The sequence below is a fragment of the Podarcis muralis genome, chromosome 8, assembly GCF_964188315.1.
Source record: "Podarcis muralis chromosome 8, rPodMur119.hap1.1, whole genome shotgun sequence".
Lineage (NCBI taxonomy): Eukaryota > Metazoa > Chordata > Lepidosauria > Squamata > Lacertidae > Podarcis > Podarcis muralis.
Genome location: NC_135662.1, coordinates 45,438,647 through 45,463,453, shown reverse-complemented (window position 1 = coordinate 45,463,453; position 24,807 = coordinate 45,438,647). Strand labels below are relative to the sequence as shown.

General features: G+C 39.8%; 1 protein-coding gene across 5 annotated transcripts in view; it reads left to right on the top strand.

Annotated features, from left to right (window-relative positions):
* RBBP8 (RB binding protein 8, endonuclease) overlaps positions 1-24,807 on the top strand; it is a 43,387-nt gene that overhangs the window by 17,305 nt on the left and 1,275 nt on the right. For 2 of the 5 annotated variants that reach the window (XM_077933097.1, XM_077933096.1), the window contains exons 4-15: positions 132-260; positions 413-508; positions 1,232-1,344; positions 3,298-3,373; positions 4,476-4,627; positions 5,146-5,256; positions 6,047-6,135; positions 7,006-7,085; positions 8,863-9,706; positions 9,969-10,095; positions 12,006-12,097; positions 13,299-14,995. In XM_077933097.1, coding sequence (XP_077789223.1) covers positions 132-260; positions 413-508; positions 1,232-1,344; positions 3,298-3,373; positions 4,476-4,627; positions 5,146-5,256; positions 6,047-6,135; positions 7,006-7,085; positions 8,863-9,706; positions 9,969-10,095; positions 12,006-12,097; positions 13,299-13,547 — 2,158 coding nt within the window. In that variant the 3' untranslated portion in view covers positions 13,548-14,995. Of the gene's footprint in view, positions 1-131; positions 261-412; positions 509-1,231; positions 1,345-3,297; positions 3,374-4,475; positions 4,628-5,145; positions 5,257-6,046; positions 6,136-7,005; positions 7,086-8,862; positions 9,707-9,968; positions 10,096-12,005; positions 12,098-13,298; positions 15,042-15,564; positions 15,635-17,775; positions 17,873-21,020; positions 21,163-24,807 lie in introns of those variants that run through there. The other 3 variants (XM_077933100.1, XM_077933098.1, XM_077933099.1) reach the window with 3 other exon arrangements.

Sequence of the window (24,807 nt, the reverse complement as noted above, 5' to 3'; positions counted from 1 at the left end):
TGAGAGTAAACTCCACTGAACACACTGGGACTTGTGAGAAAACCTGCATAGGCTTGCACTGTAATTTGGTTATCTGTTCTCATTTTAATAATTCCCTGCAGCCCATTCTAATGCAAAGTTTTCCTTGACAGAAAACACATGCGCAGAATAGCTATAATTTTGTTGTACTATGCTACCACTTCCCTCTTCCATCAAGCACCATCCTTCTCCTCTGTCAAATTCATGTTACTTATAGTGGAAGCCAATGGAACTGTGACCATGTGAGTAATGTGCTTTGTACTGCAGATGAGTCGTTTTATTAGTCTGGTTAGCACAGTTTTCTTACTTTGTTAACTGTAATATGATTTCTGCTTAATGAAAATGCATATATCACATATACAATTGCTGTAAATTAATTTTCATATATGTTTAGGGATGCAGAAAGACTCGAAGAGTTTTACACCAAAAACCAGCAGCTTAGAGAGCAACAAAAATCATTGCATGAAACGATTACAGTTTTAGAAGATCGGTAAGTAGAAATTACCCCATTTTGATGGTAAGGTTTAGCCATAATTTTTCTTATTTTGAAAGCCCTGCCGATTAGATTATTGTTTGCTGCTTCTATATCAAACTGAGTAGTAAACAGCTTACTAAATGGAAGTGGTGATAATGGATGCTCTCCCTGACTATTTTAAGTTTTGAATTCAAAGCCTTTTGATTTGTATTGGACAATTTTTTCAAGGACTTGGAAGTTCATTCAGTGCTATGAAGCATGTAACCTTGTATGATGTGTGTGTCAAGAAACAAGTTCAAATAGATGTATGCTAACTTGATCATCCAGAACAATTTTGTTGTTCTGCAGATAGGAAAGATTTAGAAGTTGAAGGAAAGTCTTTGATAGTAAAATCAGAATTGTGCTTCTGATTGCCATGTATCAAAAAAGGTGTTTCACAATAATAATAAGAATGGTTGATAGCCAAGATTTTAAAATTCTAGATCATCTATGCCACTTCAGGTTGTAATCCTAAGCACACTTACTAAGGAGTAATTTCCATTGGACATTTATGGCCTCTTGTGCAGTGGTTTCCAATTAAGTAAATACTTTGGGCCCCCTGTTTTTCAAAAGCTAAGCCAGGCACCTCCTACTTTTGAAATTTTGATAGATCAGTGGTATGCCCTGAGTTATCTAGTACTTAAAGATATGTTAGAGTTAGATAAGCATATTATTTTTTTTATCTTCTAATTTCTATAGGTTAAGAGCAGGATTATGTGATCGTTGTGCAGTAACCGAAGAGCATATGAAGAAAAAACAGCAGGAATTTGAAAATATTCGGCAACAGAACCTCAAGCTGATTACAGAACTGAGTGAGTTTTATCTTACTTGAGTCATTTCATAATAATGGGACCTCTTTGCATGTGCTCTGTTATCACACACTCTTGAGCCAGTAATAGTTAGTTTTTCTATATTTAAATACTACGTTGTACACAGAAAATGCTCATTATGTCTGATTGACCATTCATTCCCCAAACAGGCTTATACTTATAGGCTCCATTGTACCTAATGTGTGGGATTGTACTGTTAGCCTCTTAAATTTTGGAATGTCTAATAAAACACTTCTCGCTTTCAAAATAGTTAATATAATAAGATAAAATATAGAGAAGTGCTTTTTTCCTATGCTCTTTGGATAAGATTTGCTCACACACAAAGGTATATCCTACCAAGCTATGGTTTGTTTTTACATCCAAACCTATGAAAGTTTACAAGCCATGGTTAGGGAAGGTACTACCAAATCAAGGTATCAAATCACAGTTTGAAGATAATTTGCAAAACACAGCTTGTACGAATTGTCTGCCATGGCATCCGAATTCAGAAACCAGTGACAAACCATCATCTCAACAGAAGCAGAGCAGCATCACAGAGTTAGGAATTGCTCTGCCTCAAGAAGCTGCTGCACTATAGAAACCAGAGCAAATCATAGTTCTGAACAGATAGAAAACAATAGGAGACAAATAGTTCTAAATTAGTATTTACCGTATGTTTGACAGCTCAAAACAGCGTTGTGGCTAAGCACAAGCTGTGGTTTGCTATGGTGTATGAATTGAGCCAGAGTCTGTTTATTGCAATAGATGCCTAAAGATTCCATCCCAAACCCAGATTATATTTGGTTTATGACTAGCTTGCAGGGTAGAGGGGAAGGAGCCGAACCTTTTCTGTGTTTGACTTGACTTGCTTTGGTCTCCTGGAGGTGTTTGCTCTGTTAGCACCATTATACAGTGTTTCTGCTATACACCTGTTATGTTGATTGTTTGAGGAGTGGAGGATGTTGATGTACCGTATTTTTCGGCCCATAGGGTGCACCTAGTTTTTTGGGGGGGAAATAAAGAAAAAAAATTATTTCCCCCCCCAGGCGCGGGGCTGGGGCAGGGGAAGCCCGAGCTTCTCCTGACCCCAGCCCCCAGAACAGGCAGCTCTCCGCAAGCCATGGGAGAGCTGTGCGACTTCGCGCAGCTCTCCCACGGTTTGCGGAGAACTTCCTGAAGCTTGGAGAGCGAGAGGGGTTGGTGCGCACCGACCCCTCTCTCTCTCCAGGCTTCAGCGAAAGCCTGCATTCGCCCCATAGGACGCACACACATTTCCCCTTCATTTTTGGAGGGGGAAAAGTGTGTCCTATAGGGCGAAAAATACGGTATTTTCCTCCCATTAATCAGGTACTGTTGGATTCAATGAAATTTTGTAATGTTGCCACTTTCCCTTTAAAGTTATTGTGCTGCTTTGCTTATAGACAAATGGATAACTCTTTTACATCTTAGGTTCAGGGGCCTTCTAAAGGGAATCAAAGTTCCTGGATATAAACTATTACTTGACTTTCTTGTGAAGGGAGTATAGCTCACAAATGCCCACTAATTTGGATAGCATCATGACTTTGGTCAAGGATAGGATAAAAGGCACATCTTTCCAAACATCACACAAGACAGTAGGACCAGTACTTTTTTAAAATGTCATTTCCTTTACATCACCAGTCTTATTTCTTTCTATTGAGCAATATTCTCATGTGATGAAAAAGTCAATTAGTAAGTAATTTGTTGCTGGATTTCACAGTTAATCAGTGTGATGTAATTAAGTTACAAATTGCATTTATAACATTCTGTTAGTGACTTGGCTGGAACTCTTTATTTAGAATGAAAACAAAATGTATTGGAGTACAAGTACATGCAAGTGAGTTTTTTAGTCATCTAATGGATTTCCCAAGAAGACTGATGAAGAAATAAAACACAACTGGAAATTGCCATGTTATTTCATTTTTTTGCATATTTCAGTGAATGAAAGAAACAATTTACAGGATGAAAATAAGAAGATTTCTGAACAGCTTCAGAAGATGCAAGAGAAGATAGAGTAAGTATAATTCCTGTTTGTACCTATGCAAATAGATGTAGGGAAAGGTTTGTCCAGGAAGTGATGGATAATGACGATAACCAAACCACAATAAATCAGATAAACCCTGTCCCATCTCAGTGTAACACCCTCCCTTTCCTGAGAGGGAAGGAGTTGCTCATGGAGTGCTGAAAAGTTGGATACCAGAGTAGCTCCACATCCCACCACTTTACAAAAAAATGTATCCTACTGTCTTCTAGTTGAGGGAGGTGAGGAGGCAGTGTATCTCATACCATGCTGTTAAGTTTTGGAGCAGATGGAAACAGTGAAAGAGAGACTTGGTGTTTCTGCTACTCCAGGACAATATGAGAGTCTCTTCTACCTCTGTTCTCCAGCGCCTGTAGGTGACTGGTGGGAAGGATCATAGCAAAAGGAGTGATCTCTGGCAACTACGAAATATGCTTGGCTGGTAAGCCAAACCAGAACTTGTGAAAGGTTTGGTAAATGAGCCTGTTGTCATTTCCAGCTATTCCTTTATAGTCCCACTGATTCCCTGATCTTTTGTTTATAATTTATGTTTTCACTGCCAATGTCTCAGCCACTTATTTTAGCTTCAACCTGCCAAGACATTCTTTGTTCTGTCCACCACTTGCCTTTTTATTAGCACCTTCTGCCAGGTTCCCTCCTTTTAATCCAGGCATAGGCAAACTCCAGCCCTCCAGATGTTTGGGACTACAATTCCCATCCTCCCTGACCACTAGTCCTGTTAGCTAGGGATGATGGGAATTGTAGTCCCAAACATCTGGAGGGCCGGAATTTGCCTATGCCTGTTCTAAGTGGCAGTGCCACTCTTTTTCTAGAATTTAAAAGGACTATTTCTGCCTTCTCTAAGGCTGCATTCCCCGATTCAGTTAGGTAACCGTGTTGGTCTGATGAAGTCGAAAAAAATTGTCCAGTAGCACCTTAGAGACCAATTAAGTTTGTTCTGGGTATAAGCTTTTGTGTGCATGCACACTTCTTCAGATACCAATTCCCAGTGATCCTTAATACACTCTTGACAGATCAACACTTTATGTTTTTTGTAGTATTTAGGTTTCACATTAATTTTGTCTGTTTTTCTTAGGGAGCAAGAGCAATACATGGAAGAGTTCGTTCCAGATTCACCTGTTCAGTCACTTTCAATGGTTAATCAACTGCGCCGAAAACGGGAGAATAGACATGTCCAGTACACAGAACAAAAGGGTCCAGATTTGGAACAGACAGGAAGACCTCGGAGTATGCTTTTTCAAAATCTGTTTCCCTGCTAAAAATATTAAGAATAATTACAGTTTGAAGGGGGTCCCCTTTATACAATATAAAAATATACAGTTCCAAATCCTTCCTTCCTTCTAGGAAATGGTTCTGAATTTTTGGTAGCAGTGCTTCTTTACTAACTTGTCTCAGACTACCACCTAATGGACAATAAAAGTATTTCCATCCTCTCATACCCACAAACAGAGAGCCAGTTATTTTAGAGTTTCCATAACAAGGAATAGTCTTAACTCCCATCAGGTCAGTTGTCAGAGGGGAAAACTGTGTGAGAGGAGCTGCTCCTGAGCTGGGCATTGTTGCTCGCTCTGTTTCTGGATCTGAATATGGGGGAGAATACCTCTAGGCAAGGGGCAGCTCTTCATCAAGCACAAGGCAGAGAACCACCATTGATATTAAGGAGGAATTGCTGTAGGATGCCATAAATAAACTTCATTTTATAAAGATGCTGTATCTGATTATGACCTTTATTTTTCTCTTTCTAGAGCTTGGGAAGATCCCTCTTTCATCCACCCAAAGGGATGTCTGTCCTGAAGAAGAAGTATTGGTGGCTGATACCTGCGACCCACAGCTCTCCCCAGTATCACGTAAATTTAGCAAGTTTTGCCATTATATATTTAAATTAGTGATAGTGGAAAAGAGTACAGTCAGTTTTCCTTGGTAATCACTCTGTATAATTGAAGATTTTTCTTGTTTTACTGCTTAAGAGGTTTTTTTTAATTAAGCAGTTTATAAATATTTTAAATAAATGAAGCTTTTAGTGGAGATCTTTATCCAAATTCATATCTGTATTTGATCTGAATTTTGTTCTGTTTTGTTTTTGCATATGGAATTGTTTAATTGTTGATGTTTGATGCTTTGAGGTATTTTATGGGGAGCGATTCATGAATGGAATTGAATAAATAAGAAAAACCCTCAGTGTGAAAAGTGCTCTGTACGGTCCTTTGGTCTGTTTATTCTTCATTAGAGGAGACATGTGACCCAGGACTAGCAGCCCTTTCAGGAATCCTGGAGATTGCCCATTTGCCCAGGCATTTTGCCGACTCTTATGAGGAAACCATTCCCCCTCCAAAGCTATAGGGAAGAGTTGAATAGAAACCAGGAACCTCAAGAGACGGCTACTGCAAACTTGCATATTATTAATACTATTATGTTCATCTAAATTGTTTCTTAACTTGAGCATTCAAGAAATAGGTTTCAAATTAAAAAAATCAAGGATTCAGAAATGTTCTGTTGAATTAATTGCCTTGGAAGAAATCATACTTCTATTATTACACAATGCTCAATTTATGGACCTCTTTTTTAAACCTAATCCTATCTGTACTAGTGGAATATGTTTTATCATGCATGTTTTGAGTTACTGATTTCTTCTCTCCATTTGTACAGATGAAAAAATAGCAGGAGAGCACACGGCTACAAGATCACCATTTGCCTTGGCAGCAGTTGTTGCAGAAACACTTGGACTTGATGAGCCTGTGAGTACTGTTTTCATGTTCTGCCACAAAAAATCTAGTTGGGAAATAAACTCTCATAGGGAAAGCCAATTTTTCTTTTGCTTATTTTGTCTCAAGATTTGGCAAAAAGTAGCACCAACCAACTGCTAATGACAGCAGATGAGACAATCGACTGTGTATAAATCGCTGTGTATTCACTGTTATCCATTTATTGTGTCAAAAACTAAATGAAAATGTAAATGAAAATTACAGTTCATTTTGAAATTTTTCATTACTGGGAATTACGGTAATGTTGGTTTTCAGAAATGTATGCCGCACTTGTATACTTATTATGTCTTTGGAGGCTGAACATTTTTTTATTATTTTTTGCATGGTAAATTGGAAATAAATTGCACGAAGGTGGTATAGAACCATATCTTTTAGAATTGCAACTCATATTTCTTGGTTGGTGAAATATAACTCATTCATTGCAGTGATTTGATTTAATGTGATCCCTTTGCTATAGCTTCAGCACATAATTGGTTAAATAAAATTATATCAGATAAGCTGAATGCAATCACACTAATCCAGCTCAAGGAACTATACTCAAAGAAGCAGGCTTTTCTGAGCATATCCAGAATTTGACAGACAACTACATGCACAACCAGGTGCTTCATTCTCAATTTCCTCTTCCATTCAGCAAATCTGAGGTTTGCATACAGACCTGCCTCTACTTTTTCTTCAAGCTGAAGAAAGCTATGTTCTGTCAACATCAAGCTATGTTCTGTCAACATAGGCCTGGCTAATCCATGGCCACGGAATTAAATATGAATATGTGCATTTTGAGCTTCTTAAAAAATGTGCCATACCAGAAGTTGCAAAACGTAAAGTGGTGTTATTATTTCATCATAGGAACCTCGGAATAAAGCACAGGGAGATTTCAGAAAACAGTTGGTTCATGTGTTTCCTAAAAGTAATGGTGACAACTTGGAGTAAGTCTTAGAATTTTCTTTTTTAAAAAATATATGAAGATTTTACATATGAAGCTAAATGGACTTTCATAGAATAAATTTTGGTAGAAATGTTTATTATAGTAATGTATTATAACATATTTAATATAATCATGAAGAAAACTTACCACATTTTAGTTCAAAAGAGTATAATCCGTTAGAAAATAGCATACTTAGATTTTCTTACAATATCTGAATTTTTAATATATGTCATGTAATAAGAAAAATTAATATGGTTTCCCTGCCAATATTTTGTACTCTGAATAGAAGTACTTGGTAATATGCCAGATAATAATAATAATAATAATAAATAATAATTTATTATTTATACCCCGCCCATCTGGCTGGGCTTCCCCAGCCACTCTGGGCGGCTTCCAAAAAAATACTAAAATACTGTAATGCATCAAACATTAAAAGCTTCCCTAAACAGGGCTGCCTTCAGATGTCTTCTAAAAGTCTGGTGGTGGTTCTCTTTGACATCTGGTGGGAGGGCGTTCCACAGGGAGGGCGCCACTACCGCGAAGGCTCTCTGCCTAGTTCCCTGTAACTTGGCTTCTCGCAGTGAGGGAACCGCCAGAAGGCCCTCGGAGCTGGAGCTCAGTGTACGGGCATAACGATGGGGGTGGAGACGCTCCTTCAGGTATGCTGGACCGAGGCCATTTAGGGCTTTAAAGGTCAGCACCAACACTTTGAATTGTGCTCGGAAACATACTGGGAGCCAATGTAGGTCTTTCAAGACCGGTGTTATATGGTCTCGGCGGCCACTCCCAGTTACCAGTCTAGCTGCCACGTTCTGGATTAGTTGTAGTTTCTGGGTCACCTTCAAAGGTAGCCCCACGTAGAGCGCATTGCAGTAGTCCCAGCGGAAGATAACCAGAGCATGCACCACTCTGGCGAGGCAGTCCGCAGGCAGATAGGGTCTCAGCCTGCATACCAGATGGAGCTGGTAAACAGCTGCCCTGGACACAGATTTGACCTGTGCCTCCATGGACAGCTGTGAGTCCAAAATGACTCCCAGGCTGCGCACCTGGTCCTTCAGGGGCACAGTTGCCCCATTCAGGACCAGGGAATCCTCCACACCTGCCCACCTCCTGTCCCCCAAAAACAGTACTTCTGTCTTGTCAGGATTCAACCTCAACCCCAATCCTGGTCTTATGGTGTCTTTTTTTATGCACACACCCTATAATGTTTTTATTTGCAGTTTCTAAAATAATAAACCATTTACCTCTTTAAAAGTTCAGAGGTCCTATTTGATGTATTACAAAAAGGCATAATAAATATGGACAGAAGGTTAAAACCTCATGGCAGCATCTGCTAAAGCATGGATGGGGAATCTGTGGACCTCCGTTTGTTATTGGACTATATCTCACATCATCTGTTGCCATGCTACCTGGAGCTGATGGGCCTTCCAGCATCTGGAGGGCCAAAGGTTCTTTACCCTTGTGCTAAAGACTCAGAAACCCAAGGATCTTTGAGCAGGATATTGAACAAACATACTTACCTTTCATCCTTACCTCTATTGACCCTACACTGCAGCCTTTGTTCAAAATCAGGGTTTTCTTAGTGTGGAGTGTGTCCAGCTCTGCTTATGTTGATGTTTCTGACAATAAATCCAGTCTTTCAGAAGATAATTTAATTCCTCTCATAAATAACAGTTGCAGTTTTATGCTGGATGTTACTTTTTTTCAATGGACAGGTTTGTTTTTTGTACTAGTTCACATTAGCGGGGGGGAAATATTTTCAACTTTTAACTATTCAGATTTTCAGATCCACCTGAGGACGCTTCTCCACTTACAGACTGGGATTCTAAGGTACCTTCTCCTGTTTTTGGAGCCTCTACAAATGTGAAGAAGAGCAGCTTGGGCCTCAGTACAAGTCTTTCCTCTTCTGTGTTAGCAACAGGACGTAAGTCAAATCTGAAAAACAACTCCATCAACAATTCTTCCTATTCTAGATCTGGGAAAGTGAAATCAGTATCTGAAGATGTTGCTTTTGTTGTACCGCTTAACCCTGGGACTGAAATAACCTCTGTTATCAGCCAGGCTCCAACCGGTAAGCAAGTGGTTCTGAAACAGAATGCAGATGAGCCCATAACATGTGTGACCAACACACATTTAGATAAAGATGAGACAGGCAAGAGTGACTTCCTTCTTCCATCACAGAAACAATTAGGCAGCCGATGCCCTAAAAGGAAGAAACCTGATGAAAGGAGTGGGCATGTGATCAGCTCTGAAAAAGAAAATGCCTTCCCTTCCCATGCAGACAATCCTCCTATCAATAGAGATAATATAACTGATAAGCCTTTAGATTTATCTGATCGCTTTTCGGGTTTTCGCTGTCAAGGAAAAAGCCATGTAAGTGCTGAGACCTCCAAAACTAGGCTGAGGCAGGCAACTCTTTGTGATGTTTTTCAACCACCAGTGAAAGATTATTCATCTAAAACCATCGTTGGTTATCTAATGAGCCAAGATTCACCGGAGGATCCCTGTGTACAGGAAGCATCCCTGGAGAGAGAACCTCAAGTACAGATAAAAGAAGAGATCACTTCCTTTTGTAATCCACCAAACGACGTCCTGGAATCAGAGCTCTCTGAAGATATGGAGGTAAGTTTGGGAGCAACACTGTTACCTAGCATAAATAATCACCTGAACTTTTTCGGGGAACGGTAGCATTTCTTTTGCTTCTTTGCCGAAGAGAGAGTTCACGTGACAGTTATGCAACATTTGCCGGGGGAACTTTCTTGCTACTTATTTGTAGTTCTAGGGTGGGGGATCAGGAGACTGATACAGCTGGCTAATGTGAATTACAAACAGCATAGACAGAATATTTGGGCAAAGGTTTTTAACATTGTAATTGTGTCGGTAGGCTGCTGGTGTCCATAAACCAACAAATAAGAGGATACGGTTACAAACTGCAGTAGGTGAGCCAGCATCTGTGCTTCAACCAAATCCTTGCAGAGTGAAAAAAGCCGCAAATCTGCACAAGGAACAAGGTACCTTGTAACTCATCATATTATTGAAATATCAGAACATTGGCGTTCTTTGTCTTGCCCCTTTTATTGGCATTACCATCATCTAACAGAGATCCTACATACCCATTAGGGACAGATCTGTAGCGAGTGTCTGCTACATCCATAATCCTGTCAACTTGCTTCAGCCAGGGCAAAAGGAGTGGATTTCCGCAAGGTTTTTGCCTCAGTCAGCCTTAAAACAAAAAGCCACCCTTCTATTGACAGTAATGAAAAGGAAAATACCGTATTTTTCGCTCTATAACACGCAGTTTTTTCCTCCTGGAAAGTAAGGGGAAATGTCTGTGCGTGTTATGGAGCGAATGCCTACAGATGGCAGGGGAATCCGCTGCAGTTGTGAGCAGTCCGTGGCTCTCTTTGAAACTGCAAAGCGGGTGTAAGCGGCTCCTGTCAGCGAGCCGAGCCGGGCAGGAGGGAGAGAAGCAGAGCGGGGTTGGTTGCTTTAAAACAACCCCGTGCTCTATGTCCCTCTCTCTTCTCCACTGAGCTGCTAAGTAGCAGCAAAGCTTTTCAGCCAGCCTAGCCGGGAGGAGGGAGAGAAGCAGATCGGGGCTGGTTGCTTTAAAACAACCCCGTGTCCCTGCCTGCAGTTTTTTGCTGTCCGATTTTGGATCAGCCACTGTAGGGGCTGTGTGTGTGTGTGTGTGTGTGCTTGAGCTATCGTTCTCCTCCTCCTCCTTCCTGTTCACTCTCACAGCGCCCCAGCGCTCTCCTGCGACTTTAGGAGTGATACTCTGTGTGTCTCTCTCTGTGTGAGGCATCGTTCTCCTTCTCTTGCTTCCCCTTCACTCTCCCAGCGCCCCTGCTACTTCCAGCGCCCCTGCGACTTTAGGATTGATACTCTGTGTGTGTGTGTGTGTGTGTGTGTGTGAGGCATCGTTCTCCTCTTGCTTCCCCTTCACTCTCCCAGCGCCCCTGCGCTCTCCTGCGACTTTAGGATTGATACTGTGTGTGTGTGTGTGTGTGTGTGTGTGTGTGTGTGGCATCGTTCTCCTCTTGCTTCCCCTTCACTCTCCCAGCGCCCCTGCGCTCTCCTGCGACTTTAGGATACTCTGTGTGTGAGAGAGGGGGGGGGGATCGTTCTCCTTCTCTTGCTTCCCACTCCCAGCGCCCCTGCGCTCTCCTGCGACTTTAGGATTGATACTCTGTGTGTGTGTGTGTGTGTGTGTGTGTGTGTGTCTGTGTGTGTGTGTGTGAGGCATCGTTCTCCTCTTGCTTCCCCTTCACTCTCCCAGCGCCCCTGCGCTCTCCTGCGACTTTAGGATTGATACTGTGTGTGTGAGAGAGAGAGGGGGGGGATCGCTCTCCTTCTCTTGCTTCCCACTCCCAGTGCCCCTGCGCTCTCCTGCGACTTTAGGATTGATACTCTGTGTGTGTGTGTGTGTGTGTGTGTGTGTGTGTGTGTGTGTGAGAGGGATTGTTCTCCTCCTCCTGCTTCCTGTTCACTCCCCCAGCGCCCCTGCGACTTTAGGGCGACTTTAGCATGGATCCACATGGATCCTCAGGATTTTTGCATTGGGCTACCCCAAACTCACCGTCAGATCACATGTCTGTGGCCACAGCATGAACCACAAAAATCATACATCCACTGTTTTGTTTAGAATATTTTTTTCTTGTTTTCCTCCCCTAAAAACTACGTGCGTGTTATGGTCTGGTGCGTGTTATAGAGCGAAAAATACGGTAGGTGTGCCAATTCCAGGGCTGTCACACTTTTTCATCGATCTTGAGGATACCTTTGAAAATTTGCCCTTTTATAGTAACTATTAGTGGAATAGTCACTATTTGTCTCGTTTTTTTGATGTGCATATCCTTAGAATTCTAAGACTTTTAGAACATTCATTTCTTTTATAAATTAATTCTCTCTTCTTTTGCAGATAATTCACCCTTGGAAAATGTGCAGTGGAGCATAGACCCAGGAGCAGACCTTTCCCAATACAAAATGGATGTTACTCTGATAGATGCAAAAGTAAGCAATCTTATAGTATGACTATTACTAAGCTCCCAGAACAAACCAAAATATTATTTATGGCTATTAACCTGTTATTGGGGACGCGGGTGGCGCTGTGGGTAAAAGCCTCAGCGCCTAGGGCTTGCCGATCGAAAGGTCGGCGGTTCGAATCCCCGCAGTGGGGTGTGCTCCCGTTGCTCGGTCCCAGCGCCTGCCAGCCTAGCAGTTCAAAAGCACCTCCGGGTGCAAGTAGATAAATAGGGACCGCTTACTGGCGGGAAGGTAAACGGCGTTTCCGTGTGCTGCGCTGGCTCGCCAGATGCGGCTTTGTTACGCTGGCCACGTGACCCGGAAGTGTCTCCGGACAGCGCTGGCCCCCGACCTATAGAGTGAGATGGGCGCACAACCCTAGAGTCTGTCAAGACTGGCCCGTACGGGCAGGGGTACCTTTACCTTTATTGACCTGTTATGCTTTACTCAAAATAAAGCAAGACTAGAATGGTTCCTATTTGAAGTAATGTTAGTTTCAGAAACGATAGAAAAATGTAAACTTAGTTCCTGGTCTTGCAAACGCTTAGAAAGCCAATTCAGATATGCAGTTTCTGAGTTTGTCTTGTATAATTCTACCAGCTTGGGAAGGCAAGTGGAAATTGTTTATCCATAGAAAGATAATTCATTAAGGAAAAGATATTCAGATTTTCTTGAGTCTTACTCAGGAAAGTTTGCCTGCATCTCACAGAAGGAGTATTATATATTTCATTGAAAGAGAGGCTCATTCAGTTTTGTTTTGGTTTTTTAAAAATACTAATGAGTTTGGTGGGTTGCTTCCTCAAATGTAATAGTTCATTTGCTAACATGAAACTGAGTTAGTACATTTGCTTGTGTCATTTATGTGATAAATCCTCAATGTTTGGAAGTTTATAGACTAGTTTTGGAGAATGATTTGAAGAATATTTTCAGGCCTGGTGAATCATGGGAGATGCTGAGGTTTAGATCAGAGATCTCTCAGCTTACATTTTACACAGCTTGCAAGTGATAACGCTACTAAATGAATATGTGTGATCTACCCCTCCAAAGGATTCTTTCAGAATCTTAAAATGTGATCCACAGTCTGAACACGTTTTTGTTCCTGGTATTTGCTCTGGTGTATGTATGTATTTGATTGCAATATCCTCAAAAAAATGTTACATAATTATTTTGTGACTCTGTTGCCTAAAAGGAAGGGATCCAAACAAGAACTGAAGCAGAGACTGTAGACATGGACTATACATATGTCAGTGATAGTATTCTAGTAAGAATGAAAAATCAAGAACATAAAGAAGTAAACAGTTCAAGTAAGTTATTTTTGTTTGATTGTTTTAATAACACAAGTGAAAAACTGAATATAACAATTACAAGCTCCTTTGCTTATAGGGATGTATGGCACACACATGGCTGCCCCATGTACCAAGGTGAATTCCCTGGTTAGCATTTAAGAAAGGATGATGGAAAATGCATGAACAGTCCATCAGTTCACTGGAAAGATAAAGAGAATAAGCCCCACTCCAACAATGCACAGCTTAGAAAATGAGGGCAATAGAACAATTGGTTGGGTCCAAAGGTTCAAAATGCTTATGTTTGACTTGCAAATAAGCCGTGTATTTTTTTCATGCTTTATAGCCTTATAACTCTCCCATAAGGAACCATAGTCATTATTATAGTCTTCTGGACCCAGCAATGTTGTAAGTTACGGCCTGGTGTATGTTTATTGAGCTTTGTCTAACTTGGTAGCTGTGTGTCTTTTATGGAGGTGAATTATATGACTAGAGTCCTGTACAGTCTGGTAGCTTCTCAAGTGTACTGCTGTAATGTACCATATGCTCAGCTATCCTGGAAGACATTTCAGAAACTACAACAGGCCTGGAACATGGTAGCTTGTCTACTTTTCAGAGGTAATAACCAGTACATATAACCTTGCTTCTTTTTTTATTTTCACTTGTGAATAGTTCATTTCAGGGTAGAATTCAACATGCTAGACTTGCCCTATCAAAGCCTTTAAATACTTGGATCTGGAATAACTAAGGTCCACTTAATTATTCAGGTGCCACCACTATCGATGATAACTAAAAACTGGGGCTTCTGTAAAAGTTTTTAGTGAGTTGGGGTTAAGAGAATTCTAAAAATTGTGGGTGCTCTTACCTTTGAAATTGAGATGCTTTAAGATATTTCTTATTTATTTAGTTTGCAAAAACAAGCAAACCCACACACAACAAAACACCTTTAGCCTGCTCTGTGCAGCCTTTTGGCATTCTTGAGATGGAATGCCCCAATCAGAATGTTGCAGTGAAGCCTGCCAGGCTGTTGAGGGCAGCAAAGTCACAGCCTAAACTGGCAGCAAGATTATAAAAAAAAGAAAGAAAAGCCCTCAGCCAGTTCATATTTAAAAGTAAGACACACACCCCCAATACCCTGCAGGTTCTTAAGAAACTTATTTGTTACAGCTATTTATACCCCACCTTTTAGGATACAAATTTGAACAATGCCAAGAAAGAAGATTTAAAATTGTCATTATTCTCTTCCTATATTCTAGTATCTACCAGAAATTCCCAAGAAGCTATTTAAGTAATGGGTTGGTTCATCTTTCTAATACAGATAATCAAGATGGCATGCCTTAAGTTAATAAATAACAAAGCTAGTTTTAGAACCTGATTGGTTTTATTCATCTGCTACTAAATATTCAAATAGATCATGCTGCTTTTTAGCTCAAGGTGTCAAGAATAATGCTAGTAATAATTGTTGCTCACATTTGTCGAAGGAGAGAAAAGAAACGACACCTTTGCAGAAATATTTGATCGGACATCATATGAAGATTATGAATCCTATCTAGAAGATGACAATGCCCTAGGATGTAACAATAGGGAGTCTTGTCAGGCGGAAGAGGAAGAAAAGAAGGAAATGTCAACAGTAAAGAAAAGCTTACAGAGTATGTATTTGTTTTAAGACTTGTAATTCACTGCCAACATTGGGTGAGGTTGAGTTACAGCTTTATTTTCAGTGCACATAGGATTTCAACCATGGATGGTCCTGCCAGCAGAACCTCAGTTAGGAGAGCTGTTTGTGAGTGGTCTTCCACTAATGGGATGTTCCTGCTGCTAGAAGTAGGTGACAGTTCTCCGCTTTCAATGGACATCTGCCCCAGATGTTTGAGGGACCCTCCCAAAGCAGCTTGAGGCAGCATAGGGGGTTGCAGAAGGAGGGGAAGCCTATCAAAAAAATCTGCACCACCCATGTACTCTAGCAGGAATGTCTACTAGATCCCAGTTCCCTCTAAGGAGAAGGAGCCCTACCATTCAAGGAGGGCTAATTCGAAACCAAGTCATTATCTTTTAAAAGATCTAGGTGTTCAAGGGAAATTATCATTGTTTTCAAGTACTGAGAAATCTATATTGTAGTTGGCTGGGACCAAGTTCGTTTCCTTAAATTGATGACGTGTTCTGTATTTTCAGGGCATGGAGACAAACAAGATAAAACCAAACAGAAGGCTTTTGTGGAATCATATTATAAAAGTGATGAAAGGTACATACAATATGCTTGTGAAAATCATCTTTAAGGCAACCAGACTTCTTCTGTATAAAATAAGATGATTCGCTTATTTTTCTTCAAGTGATTACATGGCAGAACTGGGATGTCGTAGTTTGAAAAAGATCAAGTAAACTTTGAGAAGAGTCATAAAGAATGTGAATTGAGTGTAAAAATGCACTGCTTTATTTTAGTTAATTGTAGATTAAACATATACCTGTTTCCAGTTTGTGGAGAATGAAGAAGATGAAAGACATAGGGATATATCTTCCATTACTGTCAGTTATATTAACATGGGATCCTTACCGTTCCTTCCAAGCCTCTCTGTCCATTGTTCAGCACCCTTCAAAGATGAACAGAGATTAACAGTAACAGTATTTAGTAGATTGCACTGATGTTTTTTTTAAAAAAAAAAATTATTACATTTTCAGTTACAAAGTCAGAAACATGTAAGACATATTAGAAAGAAAGAAAAACAAAAGAAAGAAGAAATAAAAAATCCAACTTTCAGAAACATTTTTACATTACCAACTGGACTTCCCCACATCCCCCTCACCCTGCGTTCCTTACAATACACGTATCAGCAAATTATTCCCTTATTTCATATCATATTGGTATCTTTCAAATGTCATACTTCGAAATTTAAAATACTTTTTGTCAATAACTTATACCCTAAAGTAGATATAATTTAGTTTAAATTTCAACCTTTTTTTTACTTATAACTTAGTTTCCTGATCACTGAGTCTAGTTGCTAAAGATAAAATTTCCAAATCATGCAAATTCTTAACATTCATACAACTTATAATGTTTTTGTAAATAGTCCTTAAATTTTTTCCAGTCCTCTTCCATTGTTTCTTCTCCCAAATCTCGGATTCTGCCAGTCATTTCAGCCAGTTCCATATAGTTCATCAATTGCATCTGCCATTCTTCCAGTGTGGGAAGATCTTGTAACTTCCAGTATTTTGCGATAAGTACTCTTGGTGCTGTAGTTGCATACATAAAAAAGGTTCTGTCCTTCTTTAACACCTTTTGGCCAACAATGCCCAGGAGGAAGGCCTCTGGTTTATTAGGAAAGGTGTACTTAAACACCTTTTTTAGCTCATTATAGATCATTTCCCAGAAGGCCTTCACTTTTGGACAAGTCCACCAAAGGTGAAAAAAAGTCCCTTCAGCCCCCTTACATTTCCAACATTTATTATCAGACAGATGATATATTTTTGCAAGCTTGACTGGGGTCATGTACCACCTAGATATCATTTTCATAATGTTTTCCTTCAAGGCATTACATGCCGTGAATTTCATTCCAGTGGTCCATAACCTTTCCCAGTCTTCAAACATAATGTTGTACCCAATATCCTGAGCCCATTTTATCATGGCTGATTTAACTGTCTCATCTTGAGTATTCCATTTAAGCAACAAGTTATACATTCTCGAAAGTACCTTAGTCTTAGGTTCTAACAGTTCCGTCTCCAATTTTGATTTTTCCACCTGGAATCCTAATTTTTTATCCGACTTAAAAACCTCTTGAACTTGAGCATAAAGAAACCAATCCTGCACCCTATTTTTTAATTTTTCGAAGCTCTGCAGCCTCCAGTTATCTCCAATTTTTTCTATTATTTCCCAGTATTTCGGCCGGCCGGCCTCCATATTGGGTCTTTTTCTCGCCTTGGCCTCCACTGGTGATAACCACCTGATTGCACCTGATTTATTACCTAAAATAATACTGTGATCAGGATTTGAATGACAGTTATGGTGGCCATCTGTTCTTAACTCTCATTGGTTATATAAACATGAAAAAAGCAGTAAACATAAAAAGTAGCAAAATATTGAGATGTACAATATTTAAGTTAGCTGCCACAACAGTTATAGATCCCATTTTAAGTATGTTTTATAATTAATCGTAAAGCAACAGCAAAACCGAAATTGCTAAAGCAACTTGATGAAACATTAAACCAACATAGTTGTCTTAAATAGTTTTAAGTTGTAAAATGGTTTATAACAATGTGCTTTAATGCTGTAATTCACCCTGGGACCTTAGGGTAAAAGGCAGGTAATAAATAAGTAAATTATAGTTTTCTTATGCAAAAAATAATATTTGCAACCTAGTTTAGATCTTGCAATTTCTGTTTACTTTCCAGAAGGAACACTGTATTAGATTTTCCTCACATTGAGGTGGTCCGTAAAAAAGAAGAAAGGAAAAAATTACCTGGACACACTTGTAAGGAATGTGAAATAGTAAGTTAATTATTTTTCCTTGATATCATGAACCTCATTCTGTTTATTCAATAGAATAATTTAGGTAACTCATGAATTTCATATACAGAGACATATATCTGTAGCATAGCTGATGAAATGGTGCAGTGTGCATTTAACCAAGGTATGCATGACCCTTATTTTTGAATATTTAGCTACCTGCTTGACTATAATATGTATTGGGAAGAAATAGAAATAACAGAGTGCAATAAAGACTCCTGATTTTGAACAGTGCAAAAATAAGAGTATAGATTAAAACTGGATTTTAAAATTTAAATCAGATTTTTTTAATCGGATTTTTAAAATAAAATGCTTTTGGAGGAAAAATCTTTCTAAAGATAGTTTTCTATTTAAGTTACATTATAGTCTATTCATCAGGAAATAAGGATTTGTTTAAAGTTTTTCATGTGTGCTAAAACTCAGTCTAAGGTGTTTTTTTATAAAAAAAACTAAAATTTTTTAAATCACATCGGTTAACAAACATGGATACATATGCTATAATGTTATTGTTTTAGTTAAATAAATTGTTTACACTGTTATTAAGTAAATGATTATTTTTCTCCTTCCAATAAAGTACAGCAGAAAAGTTGTCCAGATATAAACAATAATTTCATAATTATCTGTCTATGTATTTCTGATAGTATAACCAAATCAGTAATTTTTGAGGTAACTAAAAACTATTCTGAAAATTTATTATTCCAAAAATGAAACCTTCCTCTGGTAGTAAATATTAAGAGGATGCCAGCAAGGTTGAACCTTTCTGTAAAAATGATTTAAATCAAGCCTTACTGACTAGTGATTTAAATCAATTTGATTTAAATCAAATCCACTCTGGCTGTAAGAGCACATGTAATTCATTCATTAATGTATTCTACAATTTGTTGGGGAGCATAGATGAGTCTTATACTATGTAAGAGATTCCATTTACTGTTTTTAACTTGTATTTCCATCTTTCGTATCTATTCTTCCCATTTTTAAAAAAACACACACTCAACTGTATGTTTCTGAAATTAAATATTTAAAAATAAGGAGCTTAATACAAACTTAATAAAAACTTTGCGATACCTTTCTGTATTGCACATAGCTTAATCTATAGCCTACTGTGAAGCTTAATTTTGTTCCAAAATATGTGAAATCCAGAAGCCTAGAATAATAAGAAAGGGACATAAAAGCAGCTCTGTGTCTTGTGCCAAGAGCTGTGTGTGAACAATTTTAATTTCCTGTCTCTGCACAGTGCAAGACTTCTCTTTAAGAACTTGTCTCTTGTTAGATTTTGGTGAGTTACTCATAGCAGTGAGATTGGAAACACATGGGGAATATTTTTTATAATGAAGAAATGTTCAGAATAAAGGCAGAATTTTAAAACGCTTACAGAAAGAGGCTTTTAATATAAGCAGCCCAAGCTAACTATTTTCACAAAGGCAGGTGGAATTTCAGCAGTAGCATTGCACCAAAATAATGGGATGTGAGGCAGAATCATAGAATTTGTAGAATTAGAAGGGACCACGAGGGTCATTTAGTCCAACCCCCTGCGCTGCAGGAATCTTTTGCCCAACATGGGGCTCAAACCTATGACCCTGAGATTAAGAGTCTCATGCTCTACCAACTGAGCTATCATATGGGTTGACTACATTCATTATTTTGTACAGCCAATATGATAGTGTTTCGTGTTGTTTGGTTAAAATAAAAACCCTGCCCAAAAGGCACCTTTTTTGGTACACTAAGCTTCATAAATGAAATAAAATCCTAAGAAAGAATGCAGCGCACTGTGGAACTCTGCCTAAACCCTTTCTTGAGATTATTTTTTTAAAAAAATAGATGTTAGGTTCCTCTGCTTTCCTCTTTTCTTTGTCGATGGAAGTAGGGAAAACTTAGGGACTGGCCTTAAGGCCCACCATTACCACAGCAGAAAATCTTAGGTCAGCTGAATGTGTGAACTGACTCCATGGATAAGCACTGCATGGGAGGTGATGTGAATGTGTTGTATGTGATGTTTGTTTTGCCCATGCTTTTCATCCCTTCAGTCACCAGAACTTGAATGTGTAAACCAGCCTTTAAAATCCCACACGTTTTCTAAAGCTCTTCAGAAACTGATATTTTCTACTCACTGCCTACATGATATGCCCCTTTTGGCATTATATATTAGACCGTTTTTATGATTCCTCAGTGTTTGGAATTTGCAAGCTGTTAGATTTCTAGTTCAACTGAAGCAAGAATTTAGCTTTAAGAAAGAGATTTCTGAATACATACAGACAATGTGGTACTGCACAATATCTGTATCATACAGTTCTGACGGGGACCATGGCTTGAAGCACAGCATATTATCTTAGTAAACGCAAAGGGGAGTAAATGTACTCCCTCTTGAAGTATTATGGAGCCTTCTTAGAGAGCCTTTATGTGTGAGTTTGTAGCTGTTATTCAGGTCAGTGGGAATATACTGTACATTGTTTTCAGAACCTTAGAACTGTCAAACTGCAAAGAAGCTAAAGGTCGCCTAGACTCATTACCCTGAAGCAGGAAACAGTGTACCAAACTTTTAAAGAGGAAAAAGATTGTAAAACACACCTGTTCTAAAATTCTAAAATAAATAAAAATCTGGCAACAGACATCCCATTCTAAAGGAACATTAATATATTATCCTGTTAGAATCAGTATAGACATGAGGTGAAATGGGGAGCAGGAAGGACAAGAGTAACACTGTACCACTGTCAGGCTGGAATTGGTGAAATATGCTGCTGAATTCTGCACCAGCTGAAATTTCCAAACACTCACCCAGCATCACCCTCTGGAAACTACCATCCAAGCAGGATCGGAACCACCACAAAGCAGTACCACCTATCCCTAACTCGGGCAGCCACTCCAGAAGGATACCATGGTTGGTGGTATCAAAAGCTGCTGAGAGGTCAAGGATAATTAACAGGGACACATATCCCTGTCTCTCTTCTGACAGAAGTCATGAACCAAAGCAGTTTCTGTGCCAAACCCTGGCCTAAACCTTGATTGAAATGGAGCTAGAAAACCTCTTTCTTTCAAGAGTGCCGGGGGGGGGGGGATAAGTAAGAGAACCTTTTTTGGGTATTCTGATTCAGGAGTTATTTCTTAATACTGAGTTTCTGCAATATCTCTTTAGTACTATGCAGATTTTCCAGAAGAGGAGAGGGAAAAGAAGTTAGCTGCCTGTTCAAGGCATCGGTCTCGCTACGTTCCTCCTGATACACCAGAAAATTTCTGGGAAGTCGGATTCCCATCCACCCAGATGTGTGTTGAAAGAGGCAAGTATGTGAAATAGTGGCTTAAAAGGTGGTACAGTCAACTAACAGACACAGATCTGTCTTCTTCATATTCAGACTTGATCGTTGAGATCTTCTGATGGGGCTGTTTTGGTGGTCGCCTAGACCCCTGAGGTTCAGCTGGCCTTTATCAGGAACCGAGTCTTTAGTGGGACAGGCACGGCCCTGTGGAACTCCTTGCCACAAATTTGCCAGGCATGATCCTTGCCAATACAGGTTTGGCAGGCATGATCATTTTTAGACATATTTTTAAAACTATATAATTGTGACAGGACTTTAAAACCTGAGATTCTTTGCCAACCAGCTCTTAACTGCTGCGTTTGATGTTTTCATTGTAATACTGTGTTTTTAGTCTGTATACTGCCTTGAGATAGTTTATATGAAAGTGCAGTTCACAAATATTAAAATTAATGTTTCATCAGCCAATCGGGTTGTATTGAACATTACAGGAATCTACAGTACCAGCCTACAGAACTACCACTGGGGGGAAACTGGGCCAGATTCAACTAAGTACTTTCACTAGTAGGAGCCCATACAAGGGCTCCTGTTAGCACAGAGGGGCTTTCCCCCCTCCCCTGCCCATGTATGTCAAAATTGGCTTTGAGAGGGTTGGGAGAAAAACCAGAACAGCACGTGGGACGGAGGAGAGAGGTCATTCCATTGGACAAGCAGAAATGCTTGCATTGGTGGAACATGTTTTAGTGTGACGTTGAATTCCTCCCACTATTTTTACATTTATTAAAGTATTTCAAATACTTAACAAAGTGTTCCCTTTACTTAGCTACCCACCTGCCTGATAACAGAACTTAGGATTGTTGATGTTTCAGAATGAGAAACAATGGCTGCATTGCACTTCATGGTAAACCAGTTACTAGTTTGCTATGAACACATAAGCAATACCTGCTTGGCTCCTTCCTGGCACTAAACAATGATGCCTGGCTTAGTGTTAAATCTGAACTGGAGATCATGGTTTGATTTGTTTCAGTCAAACCAGAGTGTGAAGGAAGGGTTTGTTCTTTACTTCCTGCTTTCTGTTTGGTTTGCATAAGCCAAATGGTTCAAATGTAATGCTAAGTCAGGGATTTTGTAGTTTTTTTGTTCACACTATGGGGGCAATGAAACAGGAGCCATCTGTGCATCTGTTGTAAACAATTAATTATGGTTTACCATGATGTGCAAATGTGACCAACTTGAAATAGTTTGGTGGGGAAAAGAAAAAGAAACCCAGCACATAAATATTCAAGAAAAAAATATGTTTTGTATAGTTTACCACTGTATATGTAATCAGAAGTAGTATTCATTGGTGGAATCCTCCTTAAATCAGTTTCTAGTTGCTGCAGTACACACATTCTTTATCTGAATGCAATCCAGGCATTAAATGATCTCCCAGTAGATTAGTGCTATACTGCTTTCATATGCAGGAAGCCATGAAAAAAACTATATCAATCCCATTTCCTTTTAAAGAGTATCTAGAGATCATCAGCTTCCTCATAAAATACCTCTTGTTTAGTTTAGAGTTTTCATGCTAGAAGCCTTTCAAGCACAAAGTTACTCTTAGTTACCGGTATTTAGAATGCCATTATTTAAGTGGGTGTACTTGAGAAAGGCGCCTAACTTTTTTCACTCTGCACTGCCAGTGGCACTTCACAACAAGGAACAACTTATTGAACTAACATTTTTATGCGAGGAGATGGAACAGCAGGGAGCCAATTTGTCCTGTCTCTGGAGCTCAGGTCACCTGTTTTACTAGCAGGAAGACTAGACAAGACTCAGGCATTACTCGTTTGGGACAGGTAGAGTCTTTCCTGTTCTGTACAAGGGATGCCATGTCCAACATAGGGACCTAGCAAAGCCCAGACCTCCCACAAACTTTCTGCAGAGAACTGCCAGTACCAGTTGGCTCACTTGGATTTTGCTAATAGGGGAAACTGAATCCATGTTCAATATACCCCATGTTCAAACCCTAAGCCAAGCAAGATTTCATCATCAGGTGCATAACCAGCATTGTGCCCAGTGTGTCAAACTATTGCTCAAAAGAAACATTTCTTATAAATAAAGCTAGGACAGCTTGTATGACATAGGTATGTACCAGATAATTGTCTTGGCTGGGGTGCTATGGAAACTTAAACTAGGACAGCTAAAATAAATGGGAGCGTGGTCATTTATTTCAGTGGATTGTACTGGTAGTCTTTGGGGTTTTTTGCAATATCATTCATGTCTCATGAGAGTTCATCGGTGTTTTAAATGTATTAGTTGTGCACCCTGTTAAATATTAATACATACATTCATTAATCTTTATAATAATAGCAAGTGATAATATTTTCAATTTATTTAGCACTTTTCCTAAGTGCTGGAAGTACATTACAAACATACTTTCAGAAACATTTACTTGGTAGACTCAATATTATTATCTCCCTATTGCAGACACAGGCCTGAGTCGAAGTGATAGTAACCTATGTCACCCAATCAGTCCATTACTGTGGTGAAAAATGAACCAGGGACACCTCCACTCTAAGCTTATTTTTGTAACCACTATAGTATGCTAGCAAATTGTTTCCCTGTTTCAACATAGAAAGTTACCCTTACATCTGGAACTAAAAGCTGTGCCACAATAGCAGTTAAGAAGCTTAAAACGCCAAATAACACTGTTTGGTATGCTGACCACAATAGTTTGGTTGCAGTAGTTCCACAGGCATACGCTTCCTAATCACTCCTGGCTGAAATCCAATATACTTCTTTGTAATCCTGGATCAGAAGCTTATTTCAAGTACAAACTTTTAAAAGAAATGTATTCTAACCAGATAAATTGTTAAGAGCGCAAATAATTTCACAAATTTGTGAGTCGAGGCCCTGCTCCCCGCTTAGTGATGAAATAAGACACATGGACACAAGCATTTTAGGTTAATGGGCTAAAAAAGGCCACAACTTTATTGGTTACAGAATGTAAGTGGTATTGGCTTAGGCACTGGATCTGAACAGACTATACTTGACTCCTGCCCGCTCTGCAGGGAGTCACACAAGGGTTAACAAGCTGTAGGGGGAGCTTGTTGATGCAAATCAACTGGAAGCTTTTCCCTAGAGTCACCTGAGGGTCATGCCATGGCCCTGGCCACCTGGGCATCAGACAGGAACCACGACCACCAAATTCCTTTAACGGAATACCCTTCAAGGGGAGGGGTAGGTGATGGCCACAACCTCCCCTCCAGTACACAACGCATTTTCCAATGCCTAACCACCAAACCTTACAAAGTTCTGACGATTTGCTACGAGGTAGGCGAAAAACCAAGTGGCTGGTGCCAATCTGCCAAGTAGAAAAAAATTCCTACCAGGCCCCTTGGACAACCAAGGTGACCAACCGAAGTCCATAGCAAGGTCAGGTGCAGAAGCAAAACCTAGAGGGAGGGCAGGCAGGTGATCCGAGGAAGCCAGAACAACAAGGCAGTGCTTGTGTGCCCATGGCCATTTTTAAACAGCTAAACCACGCCCCCCAGCCAGCCGGATTGACTGGCTGGGGTGCGTGGCGTGACACGGGCACAGGACTCCAGTGACGCAGGGGCCCAGCCATGCCCCCCCCTGCAAGCGCGGGAAGCGATTTCCGCTCACAACACCTCCCCTCGGGGAAGAGGA